Source organism: Paroedura picta, chromosome 11 (genome assembly GCF_049243985.1).
Source record: "Paroedura picta isolate Pp20150507F chromosome 11, Ppicta_v3.0, whole genome shotgun sequence".
In the NCBI taxonomy this organism is placed as follows: Eukaryota; Metazoa; Chordata; class Lepidosauria; order Squamata; family Gekkonidae; genus Paroedura; species Paroedura picta.
In genome coordinates this window covers 5,500,521-5,517,870 of record NC_135379.1, presented here as the reverse complement: position 1 = coordinate 5,517,870, position 17,350 = coordinate 5,500,521, and the positions used below count along the sequence as shown (strand labels likewise).

The 17,350-nt window shown below is 45.8% G+C and overlaps 1 protein-coding gene across 10 annotated transcripts in view; it reads left to right on the top strand.

Moving 5' to 3' along the window:
- Positions 1-17,350, top strand: part of KMT2C (lysine methyltransferase 2C) — a 146,806-nt gene that overhangs the window by 113,068 nt on the left and 16,388 nt on the right. For 7 of the 10 annotated variants that reach the window (XM_077302806.1, XM_077302813.1, XM_077302807.1 and 4 more), the window contains 10 exons: positions 532-714; positions 2,190-4,478; positions 5,768-6,069; positions 7,317-9,124; positions 9,706-9,817; positions 11,233-11,311; positions 11,743-11,806; positions 12,503-12,735; positions 13,099-14,796; positions 15,648-15,860. In XM_077302806.1, the coding sequence (XP_077158921.1) occupies positions 532-714; positions 2,190-4,478; positions 5,768-6,069; positions 7,317-9,124; positions 9,706-9,817; positions 11,233-11,311; positions 11,743-11,806; positions 12,503-12,735; positions 13,099-14,796; positions 15,648-15,860 (6,981 nt within the window). The remainder of the gene's footprint in view (positions 1-531; positions 715-2,189; positions 4,479-5,767; positions 6,070-7,316; positions 9,125-9,705; positions 9,818-11,232; positions 11,312-11,742; positions 11,807-12,502; positions 12,736-13,098; positions 14,797-15,647; positions 15,861-17,350) is intronic. The other 3 variants (XM_077302814.1, XM_077302812.1, XM_077302809.1) reach the window with 3 other exon arrangements.

The window sequence follows — 17,350 nt, the reverse complement described above, 5'->3', positions numbered from 1 at the left end:
CTTGTGATTTCTCTTTTGCATCTCCAGAAGCTTAGCTTGTGGTAATCTTTGAAAAACATTGAGGATGGTGCGATTTTCCTGGAGATCAAGATTATCCCGCAGAAATAAGTGCCTGTAGCTACTTTTAAATAATTTAAAGACTCATTATTGCTTATAGTGATTAATTGAAAGTGTCCATATTTTTGATTTAAATTTGTCCTTTCCAATTCTTACCCTGCTCAGCTTGATTTGGAATTTGGCCCAAATTCTCTTCAGCTGCTGTATCAGCATGTTCTGTTCTCTCTTTGTACAAACATCATAGGAATTGTAGGGTATATTTCCCTGCTTTTTGCTCCTAATACTTTTGTCCTCCGTGTGTATTGCATTAAATGCATCTGCCCTGTATTAATCTGTACGGAGATTAGCAATTTCAGGTGCTGGCAACTCTCCTAGCTTTGTTTCGTATGTGCCCCATTTATACCCCATTTGTTGTTGTTTTGCATTTGTCTTCCAAACATTAAATCACATGTATGGATCTCCCTTATCCTACAGCAAAAAGCCAGAGATAATAGAGCTGCTCTGCGAATCAACAAAGTGCAGATGTCAAATGATTCCATGAAAAGGCAGCAGCAGCAGGACAGCGTGGACCCGAGCTCTCGTATCGACTCTGAACTCTTTAAGGACCCGTTAAAGCAGAGGGAATCAGAGCATGAGCAAGAATGGAAGTTTAGACAGGTGTGTTGCCTTTGCTTTTCCTGCCCCTCCTCGTCTCACTTGTCTACTGTGGCTTCAGAATGACCGTTTATGCACTGGGAACTTCAGTGCCCCAGCTCCTGTGCAGGGGCACAAATCGGGGATGGATGAGGTGCACTAGGCCAAATGCTCCCCCATGTGGGTGCAGCAAGAGGTGGGGCAACCTGCCATGACTAAAACTCCAGCCTGCAGCCTGACATGAAAGCTCCAGTGCATAAACAGTCAAACAGCTGCAATAGCAGTTCATGGTACACATTGTCTATGCTGTGAGTGTAACAAGCGCGAACAATATGAGGAGGTAAGGACAACATGTCCGTCCAGTCTCTGAACTCTTGTGGAGAATTCTGACTTTCGTAAAATAAAAATGTGGGAGTTTAAATCAATTTTGGAAAAGAGTTGATATTCACAACCAAGAGCCTCTCTGGGTGATATCTCCGAATACCCACAGCCCAACGCCTGTGTATATGTAGAAATCCATCTGTGGAGGACCTGCCCCACTATGTTTTGGCTTGTCCCCTGTGCTCCGAACCCAGGGGCAAATTCTTTGCCAAGTTATTACCAAACTCACACCCTATTTCTGATTTTGACAAAGTCACCTATCTGCTATCAGATGTTGACCCCTGTATCTCATATAGAATAGCACTTTTCACTCTGGCTGCCAGGAAGATCCGAGCCAAAGCATTTTTACAGGAGCCTCCACTTTGATACACCATTTCCCCCCTCTTATTGTAATGCAGTAGTCCATTTTTACCATTTTATGTACGCAATATTGGAGAAATATTGTTTTATTCGTATTTGCACCATATTGTTTTAATTGTGCTTTGTAATGGCCTTTGGCTATATACAATAAATGTTATTGTATCGTATCACAACCATGAGCCCCCATACCACAAATGCCTGAAAAGACTCAATCTTTCTCCTCCCAATGAAACATCCGCTTGTCAATGAAGCTGGTACTTCAGCCACAGGCAATTGTAGTAGCAACACTGGTAGCTATTAAAGGCTTATGTAGACTATTATAATGGTAGAACCTCGTGTAGTGGATACTATGAACTATCTCTGTAATTTTTGTACTAATGAATTAAAAATTTCATCATGATATTCAAATTTATAAAAAAAAATTTTTGTGGGCTGCTTGCTCTATAAACTCATAGACCTATCTACCATGGGCAGACTTTTGCAGGTAGTCTGAAACTCAAAACAGGAGCTTTATAATATTGGAAGCTTCTTGTGCAGGTTATAATGGAATTCTGGATAAATTTTCAGTTAGGTGGCATAGTTGTTGTTATATCTCCTGATCCTCAGATATCCTTTTGTTATTACTCATCCAGCTGTTGGCTTAAATTTTACAGATTTTATTAGACCATTGGCCTTACTTTTTGAGTTCAATGCTTTGCCTCTGTTTTCATTTCCCCATAGTTGTAATGCAACTTTTTTTGTTTTCTTCTCTAAAACAGCAAATGCGTCAGAAAAGCAAACAGCAAGCTAAAATTGAAGCCACTCAGAAACTTGAGCAAGTAAAAAATGAGCAGCAACAACTGCAACAACAGCTTGGGTCACAGCAGCTTTTGAACCAATCAGGTTCAGACACACCAAGCAGTGGGATGCAGAGTCCCTTAACTCCTCAGACTGGCAATGGAAATATGTCTCCTGCACAACAGACATTCCACAAAGACTTATTCACGAAACAGTTGCCTGGTACCCCAACTTCCACCCCTTCTGATGTATTCCTAAAACCACAACCCCCTCCTCCACCCGCGACACCAAATAGAATGCCTGTCCAAGATGCACATGCTCAGGCTCCTTCACAGATATTCCCCCCTAGCTCCTCTAACACTAGACCGCCTTCTCCAGTTGACCCATATGCAAAAATGGTGGGAACGCCCAGGCCACCACCTGTTAACCAAAATCAGAACTTTGTCAGGAGAAACTCTGTCACATCAGCAGACATCCGTCCACCCCCATCACCCATATCCAGGCCAGCTCAGGTATCGGAATCAACAGGAAGCAGGCCATCACCAGTCAGAGATTCATGCTCTTTGTCTCCAGTCAGCATTGATCCTTATGCAAAACCACCAGATACACCCAGGCCTGTAGTGGCAACAGAACCATTTTCAAAACCTTTGGGGCTGCCAAGATCACCTCTAGTTGCAGAACCAGGGAAGCCTTTATCGACACCAAGCAATGATCCATTCATGAAGCCACCTCCTAGAACAGATGCATTTCAGAGGCCTCGAATGTCTCCTGTTGATTCATATGTACGGCCACCATTGACTCCAGCTTCTGTTGTTGAGGGAAATCCTGGTACATTTAAAACTCCAATGCGCCCTCCTCAATCCCCACAAGATCCTTATGCCTCGATGCCCTCCACCCCAAGACGCATGAGTGCAGATCCCTATGAACGGCCTGTATTGACACCAAGGCCTGTGGATAGCTTTTCACACAATCCATCTAATGACTTATACAGTCAGCCCCCTCTGACTCCCCACGCAGCAATAAAAGACTCCTTTGCCCATCCTCAAAGAGTAGTACGAAAACAGAGTGATTCTTTCTCTCCGTCTGGAACTATTTTAAGGGGAACTACTCAGGACCCTTATGCCCAGCCTCCAGGTACTCCACGCCCAGTATCAGATCCTTATGCCCAACCTCCGGGTACTCCACGCCCAGTCTCAAACCCTTATGTCCAAACTCCGGGTACTCCACGTCCAGTCTCAGACCCCTACTCTCAGCCTCCAGGTACTCCGCGCCCAGTGTCAGACCCTTACGCCCAGCCCCCGGGTACTCCACGCCCAGTGTCAGACCCTTACGCCCAGCCCCCAGGTACTCCACGCCCGGTCTCGGACCCTTACGCCCAGCCTCCGGGTACTCCACGCCCGGTCTCGGACCCTTACGCCCAGCCTCCGGGCACTCCACGCCCGGTCTCGGACCCTTACGCCCAGCCTCCGGGCACTCCACGCCCGGTCTCGGACCCTTACGCCCAGCCTCCGGGCACTCCACGCCCGGTCTCGGACCCTTACGCCCAGCCTCCGGGCACTCCACGCCCGGTCTCGGACCCTTACGCCCAGCCTCCGGGCACTCCACGCCCGGTCTCGGACCCTTATGCCCAGCCTCCGGGTACTCCACGGCCTTCTGCTGTTGATCCTTATATGCATCAGCCACCTACCCCAAGACCTGCACAAGCAGCAGACTTATTTGCTCAGGTTCCAGCTAATCCAAGGCATTCTGACCCATATGTCCAGCCTCCAGGTACACCACGACCAGTTAGTAATGATCCATATTCTCAGCCACCAGCAACTCCGAGGCCTGGAATATCAGAAACTTACAACAGACCAGCTGCAATGCCAAATCGGGATCCTTATCTACAGGTGTCACAGAATAGGACTTTACCTGGGACTTTTGTAAGACCATCTGATCCGTGTACTCAGCCTCCAAGGACATCGGGATCTGCTGTGACGGATTCGTTTAGCCATGCTCCAACAGCCCCATCATGTGACCCTTATGATCAGCCTCCAGTGACTCCAAGACCTCAGCCAGAAGCCTTTGGAACGGTTCAGCTTCCCCATGATATCGTGGATCAACCAAGATCTGGATCTGAGGGGACCTTCAGTGCATCTGCAAACTCTTCCGTAAGCTCACAGGGACAAGTGTTTCCCCAAACCTCTCAAGTTCCTGGCCCAGCACCAACAACAGGAGCAGCAAATACACAGAGCACAATGTCCCAGGTAGATGCAGAGAAATTAAGACAGGTGTGTTGGATAACTTCCTCCTGAAAACTTCAAGGTGCAGTAGTTGAAAGGATCTGTCAGTTGTTTTTAGAAATGTTGCAGTTCTGCTCTCTCAGTATATAATTTCTGTGCTACGTCTGTGAAATGCACTACTGTATATTCCTCTGCAGTAGTAGATATGCAATCCTATTAATAGTCCCCTTATTTATTTATATGCTACTTTCCTGCTTGACCACAGGCCTTCGAGGCGGCTTGCAATAAGAAACGACTGTGTTGCAACAAACATAGAAAGATTATTTTTGAGGCATTTGTGATTGTTATGAAAGCACAGGGCAGGGTAATCCTCTGTGAGGACAATAGGTGCTGCCCCCAAAGTGTGATTTTCAGCAACAAGGACTGAGTAGCTTCTGATGTTCATGACCTGAGGGGGGAACAAAACGTCCAGGTAGATGGGCAAGTCTGTGGTTCCTGCAGTAGTGAATGATGCTGGAGCTTGGGAAGACACTGATGTGAACTGTCCTCTCCCCAATATCATGTCATTTGCTGGAAGTATTGCATGAATGCCTAGGTAACTGAGGAGCTGGCTAAGAATCTGAGGGGAAGGGCATGAGACCATATATGTACTCTCTTAATCACATCTCCCTAATCACAGTCAGTACCTAGATCAGCCCTTCTCCACTTTTTTACTGTTGAGAAACCCTTGAAACATTCTTCAGGCTTCAAAAAATCCCCAGAGTGGTGCAGTTGTGAACAAAAAGGTTGGGAAGCATAGCTGCAGGACACGCCCATCCCTTTCTCACCCCCCTCCAGGCCCATCATTGGCTATTTTGGGAAGGGGCAGGTTGGCCTGACCATATATGATCATATCATCCGATAAATGTTTACCAAATTTGAAAAATACATTAAAAAATCAATTAACTCCCACCCATTCTGAAAACCCTTCCAGGGCTCCCAAGAAACCCCAGGGTTTCACAAAACCCTCGTTGAGAAAGCCTGACCTAGAGCACCATGTTGAAGAAGAGGCCTGTCCCATAACCAGTATTCTTACCCAGTTGAAGTGCTATTCAAGGGGGGAACCTAGTTAGTCATAACCAGTGTTAGTGCCACTGAATCCTGACCCTGTGGCTAAGACAAGGGGATGTGGGGTGGAGGATGGAGCGAAGGCCTTACTTCAGTGTGTCTCCGCTCACTGTGACCCTCACTTCAGTGTGTCTCCACTGATCCTAAGAGACTGTGCTTAGGAGAAATGTGTCCCTTAAGTTATTCCAAACATAAAGGTAACGAGATCAATTATTTTTGTTCCATGTCAGCGCCAGAAATTACGTGAAATTATTCTGCAGCAGCAGCAACAAAAGAAGAATGCAGCACGTCAGGAGAAAGCGCCCCAGCAGTCTGTCACGACGCCTCATGGAGCTCCTGTTCAGCAATGGCAGCAAGAGAATCTGAGCCAGGTTTTCAACCGGCCTCCGCCACCCTACCCTGGCAATGTTAGGTCATCCCTGGTCCCACCCGGTGGCTTAAGGTTCCCTGGGTTTGCTGTTGATGGACAGTTTAATAGGCCCCAGTTTCCAGGAGATCTGGGTGGCATGGGAGTGAGGCCTCATGGAATGAGGTATGCTTCTGGAGCTATCATCATGTTTACTAAAGTAATGAGTTTTTAAAAAATCAAGATTCTTTTGCCATTTTTAGCTCAGTTTTGTCAACAGGGATGGTTGCAGTAAATTGCAGTAGAGTCCCTGACAGTTGAGTTATTAATGAAACGTGACAATATTTTGAAATTTTTTAAAAAAGATACCTGAAACCCAATCATAAGGTCTGTAAAAATTAACTTAGTTCAAAATTATCTGAGTGGCATTCAAAGAAACAAAGTCCATAGTCATAAAACTGGATCCAAATTGTGTGGTTGGATCCAAAAGTACCTGTCTTCCCATGGAAGAAGTTCCATTTTGATCAACTGATGATTCCTTAAAACTGAATCCTTTATTTCCATTGAACAAAACTGGTTAGGACAAGTATTTGTACATGACCTGAAGCATTAGAGATAGGACATATATCACTTTATTATTCAAACGGTGAAGATTTTAGACTCTGCCAACTGAACAGCATGAACGTCAAGTTTCCTTATCACAGAATTATACTATTCTGCCAGGTAAACTACTAGTTTTTGCTTCTGAACAGTTCTGAGCACAAGTCTTCCAAGTCAAAGGTCTTGCTTAGTGTCCTTGCCATGTGTCAAGCAGAGAGCCTTGATTTCAAACTTACTCCATTTTGTAGACAAATACTACAAAAACAAAAAGCATGACCAAATACATTGGGTTATGTTTTTGGGTGGTATTTAAAATTGAATTTGGCTGCAAAATGTTTTTTATTACAAACTTTGTATACGATTCAGGGACTGTATATTCAAAGAAAGCTATAAGCTTTATTATTTATTTATTTTCAGCATTTCTCCTTTGTTCCCTACTTTTCTCCCCAGCAGGGACATAAAGTAGATTAGAAGATTTATCTTCTTCATCCTGGCACCAACTCTGTGAGGCAGGTTAGGCTGAGAGTATGTTGGCTGGCCCAAGCTTCAGTGGCAGAGTAGGAATTTGTACCTGGGTCTTCCAGATTCTAATCCAGTACTCTAACTACAACCAAATGCTGTCTCTCACTTTTTCTTACTTACGTAAATTAATCCACTCTGTTTTGATCCTAATTTACATTCACCAAAATATGAACAAGAGATCTGATCGATGGATCAGATCCAAAGTCCGTCTAGTACAATATTCTTCCAAAACAGGCAAGAATTATTATTCCGTTAAATGCATTGCAATAGACCATCCTAGTCAATCAGAGGCCTCTGTTTGCTTTTTCCAGATTTGGTTTTCCTGGAGGTGGTCACGGTCCTCCACCATGTCAAGAGCGTTTCCTACGTCCCCCGCAACAAATGCAACGTCCTGGAGTCCCACCACAACTAAGGAGATCCATGTCTATAGACATGCCTAGACTATCAAACAAACCACAAATGGCTAACCCTATTGGACTGTCTCAGCATTTCCCACCACAAGGTATCCAAGTTCAGCAACACAATATAATGGGCCAAGCGTTTATTGAGCTGTGTCACAGAGCACCTGAAGGCAGACCAAGGCTTCCTTTCAATTCCTCATCAGCTACCACTATAAGCACGATTCCCCAGCATCAGCAACGTCTAGGGTTTTTACCTCAGCAGGACTGCCAAGGCCCAAGACAGTTGGAGCCAGCAAGACATAACCCTCAGAGCTTAAGCAACCCACTACATGTGTCAACAAGCTTGGAACATTTACTGCCATCTCAGCAAGGTCCAGTGAATCCCAACCCTGTGCTAGTGATGTGCCCTTTGAACCACCCAACAGTTAATGATGCTTTTTCAGGAGGTCCTTTGCCTGCATCCACATCTGCTGAGACAGCAAGGGGTTTACGGATTCCAACCCAGCACACCGATGGATTAGAAGAAAAGCTCGATCCTGACGATCCCGCTGTGAAAGATTTAGACGTCAAAGACCTCGATGGTGTGGAGGTGAAGGATTTAGTTGACGAAGATCTTGAAAATCTAAATCTAGACCCAGAGGATGGGAAAGGAGACGAGCTAGACACACTAGATAATCTTGAAACTAATGATCGCCATCTTGATGACCTCCTGAGGTCAGGAGAATTTGACATAATTGCTTACACAGATCCAGAACTTGATGTGGGTGACAAGAAAAGTGTGTTCAATGAGGAACTGGATCTCAGTGTCCCTATAGATGATATACAGGGCAAAGCAGACGCTGCTCAGCAGAAGGCGCCAGATAATAAGGACGCAGTTCCCACAGATCTGTTCACTCTTCAGAAAAAACCTGTTGAGGTCACTGAGATCAAAACGGAAGTGCTCTCTCCACATACAGTTGAGGAAACTAAACCGGAAAATGAAAAAAGTTATGGGAATGCTGCATCCTCAAGCACTCCACTTACCACCGAACCAGGGTCACTAGAGGGAGAGAAAAAGGCTACGGTCCTTTCTCATGTGGAGCTACCCGACAAAGCAAGTACTAATGAGGAAGCCACTGTGGCTAACCCAGGTGCTGGTCAGGGCCCTGCTCCACCGCCTGCTCAGAGTATAACAAGCCCTTGCAGTATTTCTGAATCGACTCCAGTTCTTACAAGTTTGCTGGCTAATGAGAGCTCAGAAAGCTCTGACACCCGGCCGCTGAACTCCTCACCTCACTCTTTGCCAGCAGCGCACCCCAACCCCATTTCAAGTGTTCCACAAACTTTAATGACGCCTGCTGGCCAGACTGTGGAAAACACATTGCCTCCTAATGTGAACATGGTTCCCCAGGTAAGCCATAATTTCCCTCAAGGGGCAGCAGTGAATCCAGGCTTCATCTCTGGCCAGCCGGTTAACCATAACTTGGAGACGGGGCATCCTGGTAACCCAACTGTGCCTGTTGTGAATTGTCCTGGCCCCAGTGGAATGCCTTCTTCCCAGCAGATGATGCTCCCTCAAACATTAAGCCAGCAGCAAAGTCGCGAGAGGCCTCTTCTGCTAGAGGAGCAGCCGCTTCTGCTGCAGGATCTTTTGGATCAAGAACGGCAAGAGCAGCAGCAGCAGCGACAGATGCAGGCCATGATCCGCCAACGTTCAGAGCCATTTTTCCCCAACATCGGTACGTTTTTTTCCTTAGAGTGCTGTAGTTTTGTGTTTTTTTGATATGCATGGAAACCAGCAAATGTCTGCCAGTACCACTGTTGGATCAAATGTAATATCTGAATCCAATTTTTATGGAGAGTTGGGGAGCGAAAAAGGAGTGGAAGACTAGGCAGGGCAGGAGAAAGGTCTCTACCCCTCGCAGAAAATTCGTGAAGGGGTGCTGCCAGCAGCAGTTGTGCAGTGCCACACTGAGGGGGAGCCCCAGCCATGGTGGCCGCTGGAGAGCACCAAAGGTGAGCCAGCGACAGAGTGGCAGGGCAGCCCCCGAGGCAGCAGCTGGGGAGGAGAATGAGGAGGAGCCGTGGCCCCGGTACTGACTGATCTACGAACCGGTACCGGTGCACGGACCGGGGGTTGGGGACCACTGGTCTGAAAAATTGAAAGACTTGTGGAAGACTTGTCTTTTTGTTACAGCTGTGTAACATTTGTATAAACATTTTAGTTCTGAATGGGTGAGTTGATTTGTGCAAATTGGGTTTTGTATGCTGGCAGCTGTGTATGGGTAAAGTATTTTTCTTTAAAACTTCTGTCCCGTAGATTTCGATGCAATCACTGATCCTATAATGAAAGCGAAAATGGTGGCTCTTAAAGGGATTAATAAAGTCATGGCACAGAACAATATGGGGATGCCTCCAATGGTCATGAACAGGTAGGAGAGGAAAAGCAAAAACAATTGATATTAAGAGGAACTAATAGAAATTGATTTTCCTGGGGTTGGGAGGGAGGTTTGGAGACTTCGGGTGAAGCTTGTAGGTTAGTTAGGGAAGGAGGCAGCAGCACTGACTTTCCTGGCCCTTGAGAATTTCTCCACGCTAAGGAATGGCCAAGGTTCTAGGGATGGAAAGAAGGAATGACTAGGGTTGTTTCCATATTGGAGGCTTTGCACTCGGCTGCAGGCTGGAGTTTGAGCCAGGGGAGGTTGCCCCACCTCTTCCTGCTCATACGCAGGGGAACATTTAGCCCGGTGCTCCTGGATTTGCACTCCCGCATATGCGCCAGGGCAGCGAACTTCCCAGTGCGGAAACAGTCTAGGTGGGACTTCTATGTCAGAAAGCTTTCCATATATAGAGCAAGGCAGAGAAGAGAGAAATATCAGTTCCAGGAGTCAAATGAATTTAGTTTCAGTGTTGTGTTGCCAGAGGCCCTTTTATTAGGCAAGTGCCTGACTGTGGGTCCGTTTCTCTCTGGGTTTTTCTGAAGACAGACTTCTTCTGGCCTGTCTATATTAGGTAAGATAGTCCTCCTTGGATATCTTCAGGGAGGCACTACATCCCTGCCTGTTTGCCGGGGCTTTGGGGGGTGGGAGAGGTTGTCTGGCAGGTATTTTTAATGGCAAATAGATTCAGGTTTTGCATTTCTGATTTTGAAAACGTTTTTAATCATTATCGTAAGCTGCCTTGAATATGAGCCTCTTGTGGCGCAGAGTGGTAAGGCAGCCGTCTGAAAGCTTTGTCCATGAGGCTGGGAGTTCGATCCCAGCAGCCGGCTCAAGGTTGACTCAGCCTTCCATCCTTCCGAGGTTGGTAAAACGGTAATGACTGGGGAAGGCACTGGCAAACCACCCCGTATTGAGTCTGCCATGAAAACGCTAGAGGGCGTCACCCCAAGGGTCAGACATGACTCGGTGCTTGCACAGGGGATACCTTTACCTTTACCTTTAAGTTGCCTTGAACCTGGAGGAAAAGTGGAATATAAATATTTTAATAAATATAAATAAATAAATGTTCATAGCTGCAAATCAAGCTTGTAATTTGGCCTCGTCCTGCCTTTCTTTCTGAGCTTAGTGAAACAGGTAGAGAGGTCGCAGGCCAAGGAGTAGAGACTGATGCCAACAAAATGGAGGCTGAAAGGTCACGATGATGTCGTCTCCTTCTCTTGAGATAGGCCCAAGATTAGCTTTAAGAAGAGATGGAAAAAAAGAGTCTTCTTCTGGTGGAAACCTCAGTTATTTGCAGGGAATGTTAGGAAACACTAGGGCACCTCAGGCTCGTCTTGCTTATTTGACTCCTGAAATGCAAGTTGTACAATGAATCAAAAACTTGGTTTCTTATTACTTATTGGTAGATTTGCCTTTATGAATCAGTCGGTTCCAGGAACACAGAGTGGTGAAGGCCAGAATCTAGTGCCGCAAGCAATTACACAGGTAATGTAATGTCTCTAAGTTTCGCAGTCAAATGGCTTAAATTTTTTTAAATTGAATTGTAATCTGTGAGTCAGTGCAGATTAGTGGTTGGGGGTGACGGGTGAATTAATTCATGGGCCCAATTAATTCATGTACTCCTTGCATAAACGGGAGAAAAATGCTGGCTCTAGGAAAATGTTCCTAGAGATCTTCAAGTGTTGCCTGTGATAGCAGTGGTCATCTGTTTTGAGGTAGGGTGGAGCTGCAGCTTCTGAAAGGTGGGGTTTCAGCTGTGTGTGAAACCATAATCCAGCCTCAGCAGCAGCCTGTCACATGGAAAATGGTGTATCCAAATCCAAAGTACCTTTTGCAGGCTGCCACTTGCCTTATCAGGACAGCTGTAAAATGGAATTATGTTGCCATGTTCTAGCATTGTTTTTCTTTCTTCTAAGGATGGAAGCCTAACACCTCAGATGTCTAGGCCAAACCCTCCAAATTTTGGTCCTGGTTTTGTAAGTAAGTATATCTCTGTTAATTGTGTTTTGTGCGATCCTGGCACATCTCCATGCATGTTGTATGGTTATATTATATTCTATGGGTCAGCGAGGTAGATCTGTTGCCCCCTTCTGGGATCTGAAGTGTACATCGCTCCTGCGCCATTTTTTCCTGTCGCCTTGGCAATGGGGTAGCAGTGGGTTATCCTTTTCTGCCATGTTGGGAGTCTTGAGTCTTTTAATGGGGTTTTAATGGTTTTTTAAAGACTGTTGTTGTTGTCCGCCACTTACATCTCTTAAGGATTCAGATTATTGTACATTCAGTTTTTTATTGCTGCAAAGAAATGCTTTTGTAGTTTTAATTGTCAGCTTCAAAATGGTGGCTCTGACCTGTGATCAAGCTACAGAAAGGGGGAGGAATACTGGTGCAGTCTTAAACAAGCAATTTAGTGCATACATTAGTGATGTTCTACATTCCCTCGTTTCAAATTCAGCTCTGTTATAAAAGCAATTACATGTTAATGCTATAGGAGTCCTTTGAAAGGGGGAATCTGTTTTCTAAAAATTAGGCTAGGAGGAAATCTTCAGAAATGTTACTTGGGAAGGTGTCTGTATAAGATCTTTAGTACCGAAGAGCTACCCCTCTGGGAAAAATAACATTTTATTGTACAATTAGAATGGTTAAAAATATTGTTTTATTTCTGCCCGTCCTCCCAAGATGATTCACATAGAAAGCAATATGAAGAATGGCTGCAAGAGACACAGCAGCTGCTTCAAATGCAGCAGAAATTCCTTGAAGACCAAATTGGAGCGCACAGAAAATCAAAAAAAGCGCTCTCTGCAAAACAGCGTACTGCGAAAAAAGCTGGCCGAGAATTCCCTGAGGAAGATGCAGAGCAGCTGAAGCACGTTACGGAGCAGCAGAGTATGGTCCAAAAGCAGCTGGAACAGGTAAGGGGGAAGGTTGAGGTCTTGGGCAGAAATCTGGTGAGCTCTATTGTTGCTAATTAGATTGCCTTATAACAGCAGTGGTTTTAAAAAAGGACAGAAGAGGTGGGGAATGAAGCAAAATACATAGGTATAAGATTCAGACTACACTGTGAAGACTTTGGACATTATTGCATGTATTACAAACAGCAGGGATGTATGCATATCACAGAAACTAATGTCCTCTAGCTTTTCAGCAAAGGGTTAAAGACTTCAGTACTCTGGCTAAATATCTTTTTCCTATTGATTTTTTTCATACGTGTGCAACTTGAAGAATAGAAATAATGCCCCTGTGAAACATCCCTTAATGACAATTTTACATTGCAGATACGAAAGCAACAAAAGGAGCATGCGGAGCTCATTGAAGAGTACCGAATAAAGCAGCAGCAGTGTGGCATAGGCCCTCATGGCATGATGCCTGGCATGCCTTCCCAGCCCCCAATCGTCCCAGGAGGATCCCCACCAGCCATGGGTCAGCAAAGCTTCCCGATGGTACCCCAGCAGCTCCAGCATCAGCAGCATACAGCTGGTGTGCCTGGGCAACCCACCCAACCTCGGATGCCAAGTTTACCCGGGTGGCAGCCTTCGAACGCCGCCCCAACACACATCCCCCACAACGCACCAAGGCTGCAGCCCCCACTGACCCAGTTGCCATTGAATCCCGTGGCGCCCACTTCGGCGCCAGCTCCTGGTGCAAGTGGGCAGTCAGGGCCCCCACCGCGTGTGGAGTTCGATGATAATAACCCATTCAGCGAAAGCTTCCAGGAGCGGGAACGAAAGGAGCGTTTGAGGGAACAGCAGGAAAGGCAGCGGATCCAGCTGATGCAGGAGGTGGATCGGCAGAGAGCCTTGCAGCAGAGAATGGAGATGGAGCAGCATGGCACCATGAGCTCGGAATTAAATGCTCGGCCTTCCTTGTCCCAAGCACCATTCTTCAGTCCTGACTTGCCCTGTGACTTCATACAACCTCCGCAGCCCCTTCAGCAGTCTCCGCAGCAGCAGCAGCAAATGGGACCCATTTTGCAGCAAGGACCGTTGAACAGCGCACCTGCACCCAGCTTTCTACTATGTAGCGAGCAACAACCTGTGGGATCTTCTGCTTTTGGACCCGATCCACTCCCCGTTCCAGATGGAAGTCCCACTTTCCACCCTGTTAAACAGTCCCATGGAAGCGTCTCTGGGACTGGCTTTAGCCAGTACCAAGTTAGGCCTCAGTTTGCCCCTGGCTTGCCTACAGCCTCCCCTGTAGCTGTCCCTGGTTCCCCCTGCAGTCAGGACACCAGCATGCCCCATGGAACGAACTGTGCTGCGGTAAGTCAGTCTCTCATCCAGTTGTATTCTGATATCATTCCAGAGGAGAAGGGTAAAAAGAAAAGAACAAGAAAAAAGAAAAAAGAGGAGGATGCTGAATCAGTAAATACCCCGTCGACACCGCACTCGGATATAACAGCACCTCCAACGCCCGTTGTCTCCGATTCTGTCTCCACCCCAACAGTTAGCACGCCCGGGGAACTTTCACGCCATCCAGGGGAGGTGGAGGCAGAGGAACTGCCAGGCTCGTCAACGCCGAATGCTGCGGAGAGTCAGCCTTCCTTGGAGCTGAAAGGTCAGATCTCCAATAGCAATTTGCCACAAAACAAATTGCCTGAGCAATCAAGCGTAAAGCTAGAGACGGACAAGGTCAAGACAGATGCTTCTGGGAGCATTCAGGAAATTAGACAGGAAAAGACAGAAGCTGATCCATGCCCTAGTCAAGCTGAGCCTAAGATGGAGAATCCAAGTGGCATCAAAGTGGAAGAGGATAAAGCTTCAGCACTGCCTGCCTCTTTCCCCGAGGGCCAGGCCCAGCCCACCAGCATCCCTGCTGCAAAAGGGGAATCGGGGAACGAACTCCTCAAACACTTGCTAAAGAACAAGAAATCTGCCTCTCTTCTCCATCAGAAGTCAAAAAGCAGCCTCCCATCCGAAGAGAGCACCAAGGAGAGCAAATTTGTGGAAAAACAGGGCCTGGCTGAAAGCAGTGTGGTAAGCACGTTGTTTTTATTATCATCCAGGCTCTCAACAGTGTTGAACATTCTTTATACAATATAAATATAAATGTATTGTGTTGATTCGGTATTAAAAGGCCAATGTGTGAGAAGCGGGGTATAAAATACCCAGCTCTTCCTTCTCCTCTTCTTTCTCATCTTCCTCTCCACCCCAAAAAAACTCCCCAGTCTTTGGCACAACTTGAATTCTGTTTTGTGCCTAGCATCCCCAAACCAGCTACATCTGGACTATATTCTGTGTCCAGTTGTAAGATGCAACAAGCTGCTGACTTGGTGTCTTTCTATTGTTCCCTAAAACGTTTACTTCATACCCCTCTTTTAAACAAGTAGAGGCTAGCTGCTCTACTCATGACTGATTCTTAGGAAGCTAACTAGTTTTGCGTTTATTCTGATTGGAAACAAATCATCTGCCAGTGAAGCTTTTTTAAGAATGGTGACTTATGTTCTCGAGTAGAAGTACCAGACTCGCCGTCGCGTTCTGTGCTAATCAAAAGTTTCCAGATAGTCTTAAAAGATCCCTTGTAGTTAATTGAATCTGGAGATGAGCAAAATATGGATGAGGCAAAGGTGAACAGAGACAGCAGTATGGAAGAGGGAAGGGAGGTTGGAGTTGGCTCTTCATGGTCTTCCCACTTGGAATGTCGATGTGTATAGAAACTATTTCACTAAAACAACTACTGCAATATAAAAAGAGAGCAAAGCAGGTTTGTTGGAGATATATCCAAGTGCTTTGGCAAGAATGCCTCGTTCCAAAATTTTTAATAAAAATATACAATGAAATATTAAATTTGTATAGCTTATGCCCTTTTGTTTTCCTTTTCCTATAAGCAATTGCTAGGAAATCCATTGCAGGACACGCTTGGATGCGGCAACAGCCAGCTTCAAAGGGCAGATTTAGGACATGAAATGAAAAAACAGCGAAACAAGCGAACTCAGAGGGCGGGTGAGAAGACAGCGCCTCGATCTAAGAAGAGGAAAAAAGAGGAAGAAGAAAAACAGGCTATTTATCCTAATGCTGAAACGTTTATGCAGTTAAAACAGGTGAGCAATGAGCAGGGAAAGGATCCGCCTCATCAGAGATAAGCTTAAAAAATAGATGAGAGGTTCTCTGCCTTGGTCTCTTAGTGGGCTGGATCCCATGGAGACTTTTCTGCCAATTGAAGGCATTACTCCTAATAGATACTATAAGATAGTGACATCTCCCACTACATTTTGTGTTTTCAGCACCTTTCCTTTTAAAGGCAGATCGAAAAATATGAGCACAGCCCTCTTTAACTTGGGCCATTTCTAACAGGGTTATCTGCTCTGGAGTCAGTCTTTTGAGAAGCTGTACGTACCGCCTCCCTCCCTGTCTCTACAGCATTGTAGCACATTCCCGCACCTTCAAGGATTCTCCCAGGTTTTCTCTGAGCATTCACAAACCTGCTTTACAGCAGCATTTTAGGAAAGTTGAGCCTGGGTGGCTGCAATATATCAGCCACTTGCCCTGATTCTGTCCATGCAGCTGTCATTTCTGCTCCATCCAATTGGCGGGGGAGGGGCTTTTTGTTTTTTAAAAACAAGCCATTTAGTACAGAATTGTTAGAACACATTGAAATTAAAAGAATTAAAATATCCCAGTGGTTGGGAGGGATGACCATTGTGGAGGGGCTAGAGACTGAGTGGGAAACCTGCCCACGGAAAGCTGCACTGAATCGGCAGCTCTGCCAGCAACAGAGGTGTCTGTCCTCGTGTGGAAGCCACTGTCTGTAAATTAACCAGCATGGCCTTGATGCTATTAATATCCAGCTATGTGTCTCTCGAACAGATTAATTCTACCACATTTCCAAAGGAACAGGATTGGTGACTGAGAGACACCAAGCAAATAAACAAAAAGCCTTGCTGGGCCCCACTTCCAGAGGTTTTCTAGCAGGTATCTGAAATTGGGTGGTTCAGATCAGCAGATCCCAGATAAATTAACTCAATGGAGCAGAGTTAGGTAGGATATCAGTGCTTTTGGAGAGTGCCAAGGGAAGAAATAGCCCTGGTACAGGAATCCTAGGAAAAAAGGAAGCCAGCAGGGCAGAGAAAGCTAATGGCGAGAAGGAATTTGACAAGCAAAAAGGAAGTGAGATCAGACATTGGAAAAAGAGAAATGGCCACACCATGTATTGCTGCAGTGGCTAGAGGAGCAGCTGCAAATTCCAAATTATGAAGACCAATTAAGTTTTGAACTTTTGATATTCATAATGAAAGCCATTTTTGTTCTCTGTTAATCTAGCACTTATTATTAAGAGAAGTCTATGAAACAGAGGTAGTGCTTAATTCTTGGAGAGCCACGGTCCTTGACTGGGAGTTCAGAAGCACTGGTAGAGGCTGAGGCAGGCAGAGTGTGAGGTGACACTGGCTTAATACCTGAAGTGTTTTAACAAGGGCTCAAATGAAGTACAGGCAGGACTCCTTGAGTGCTCCTGTATAAGTGGGGAAGCTTGAATTTCTAATGATAACCATCATCCTTAGTGCAATTGAGTGGAAATTCACAGCTCGTTTGT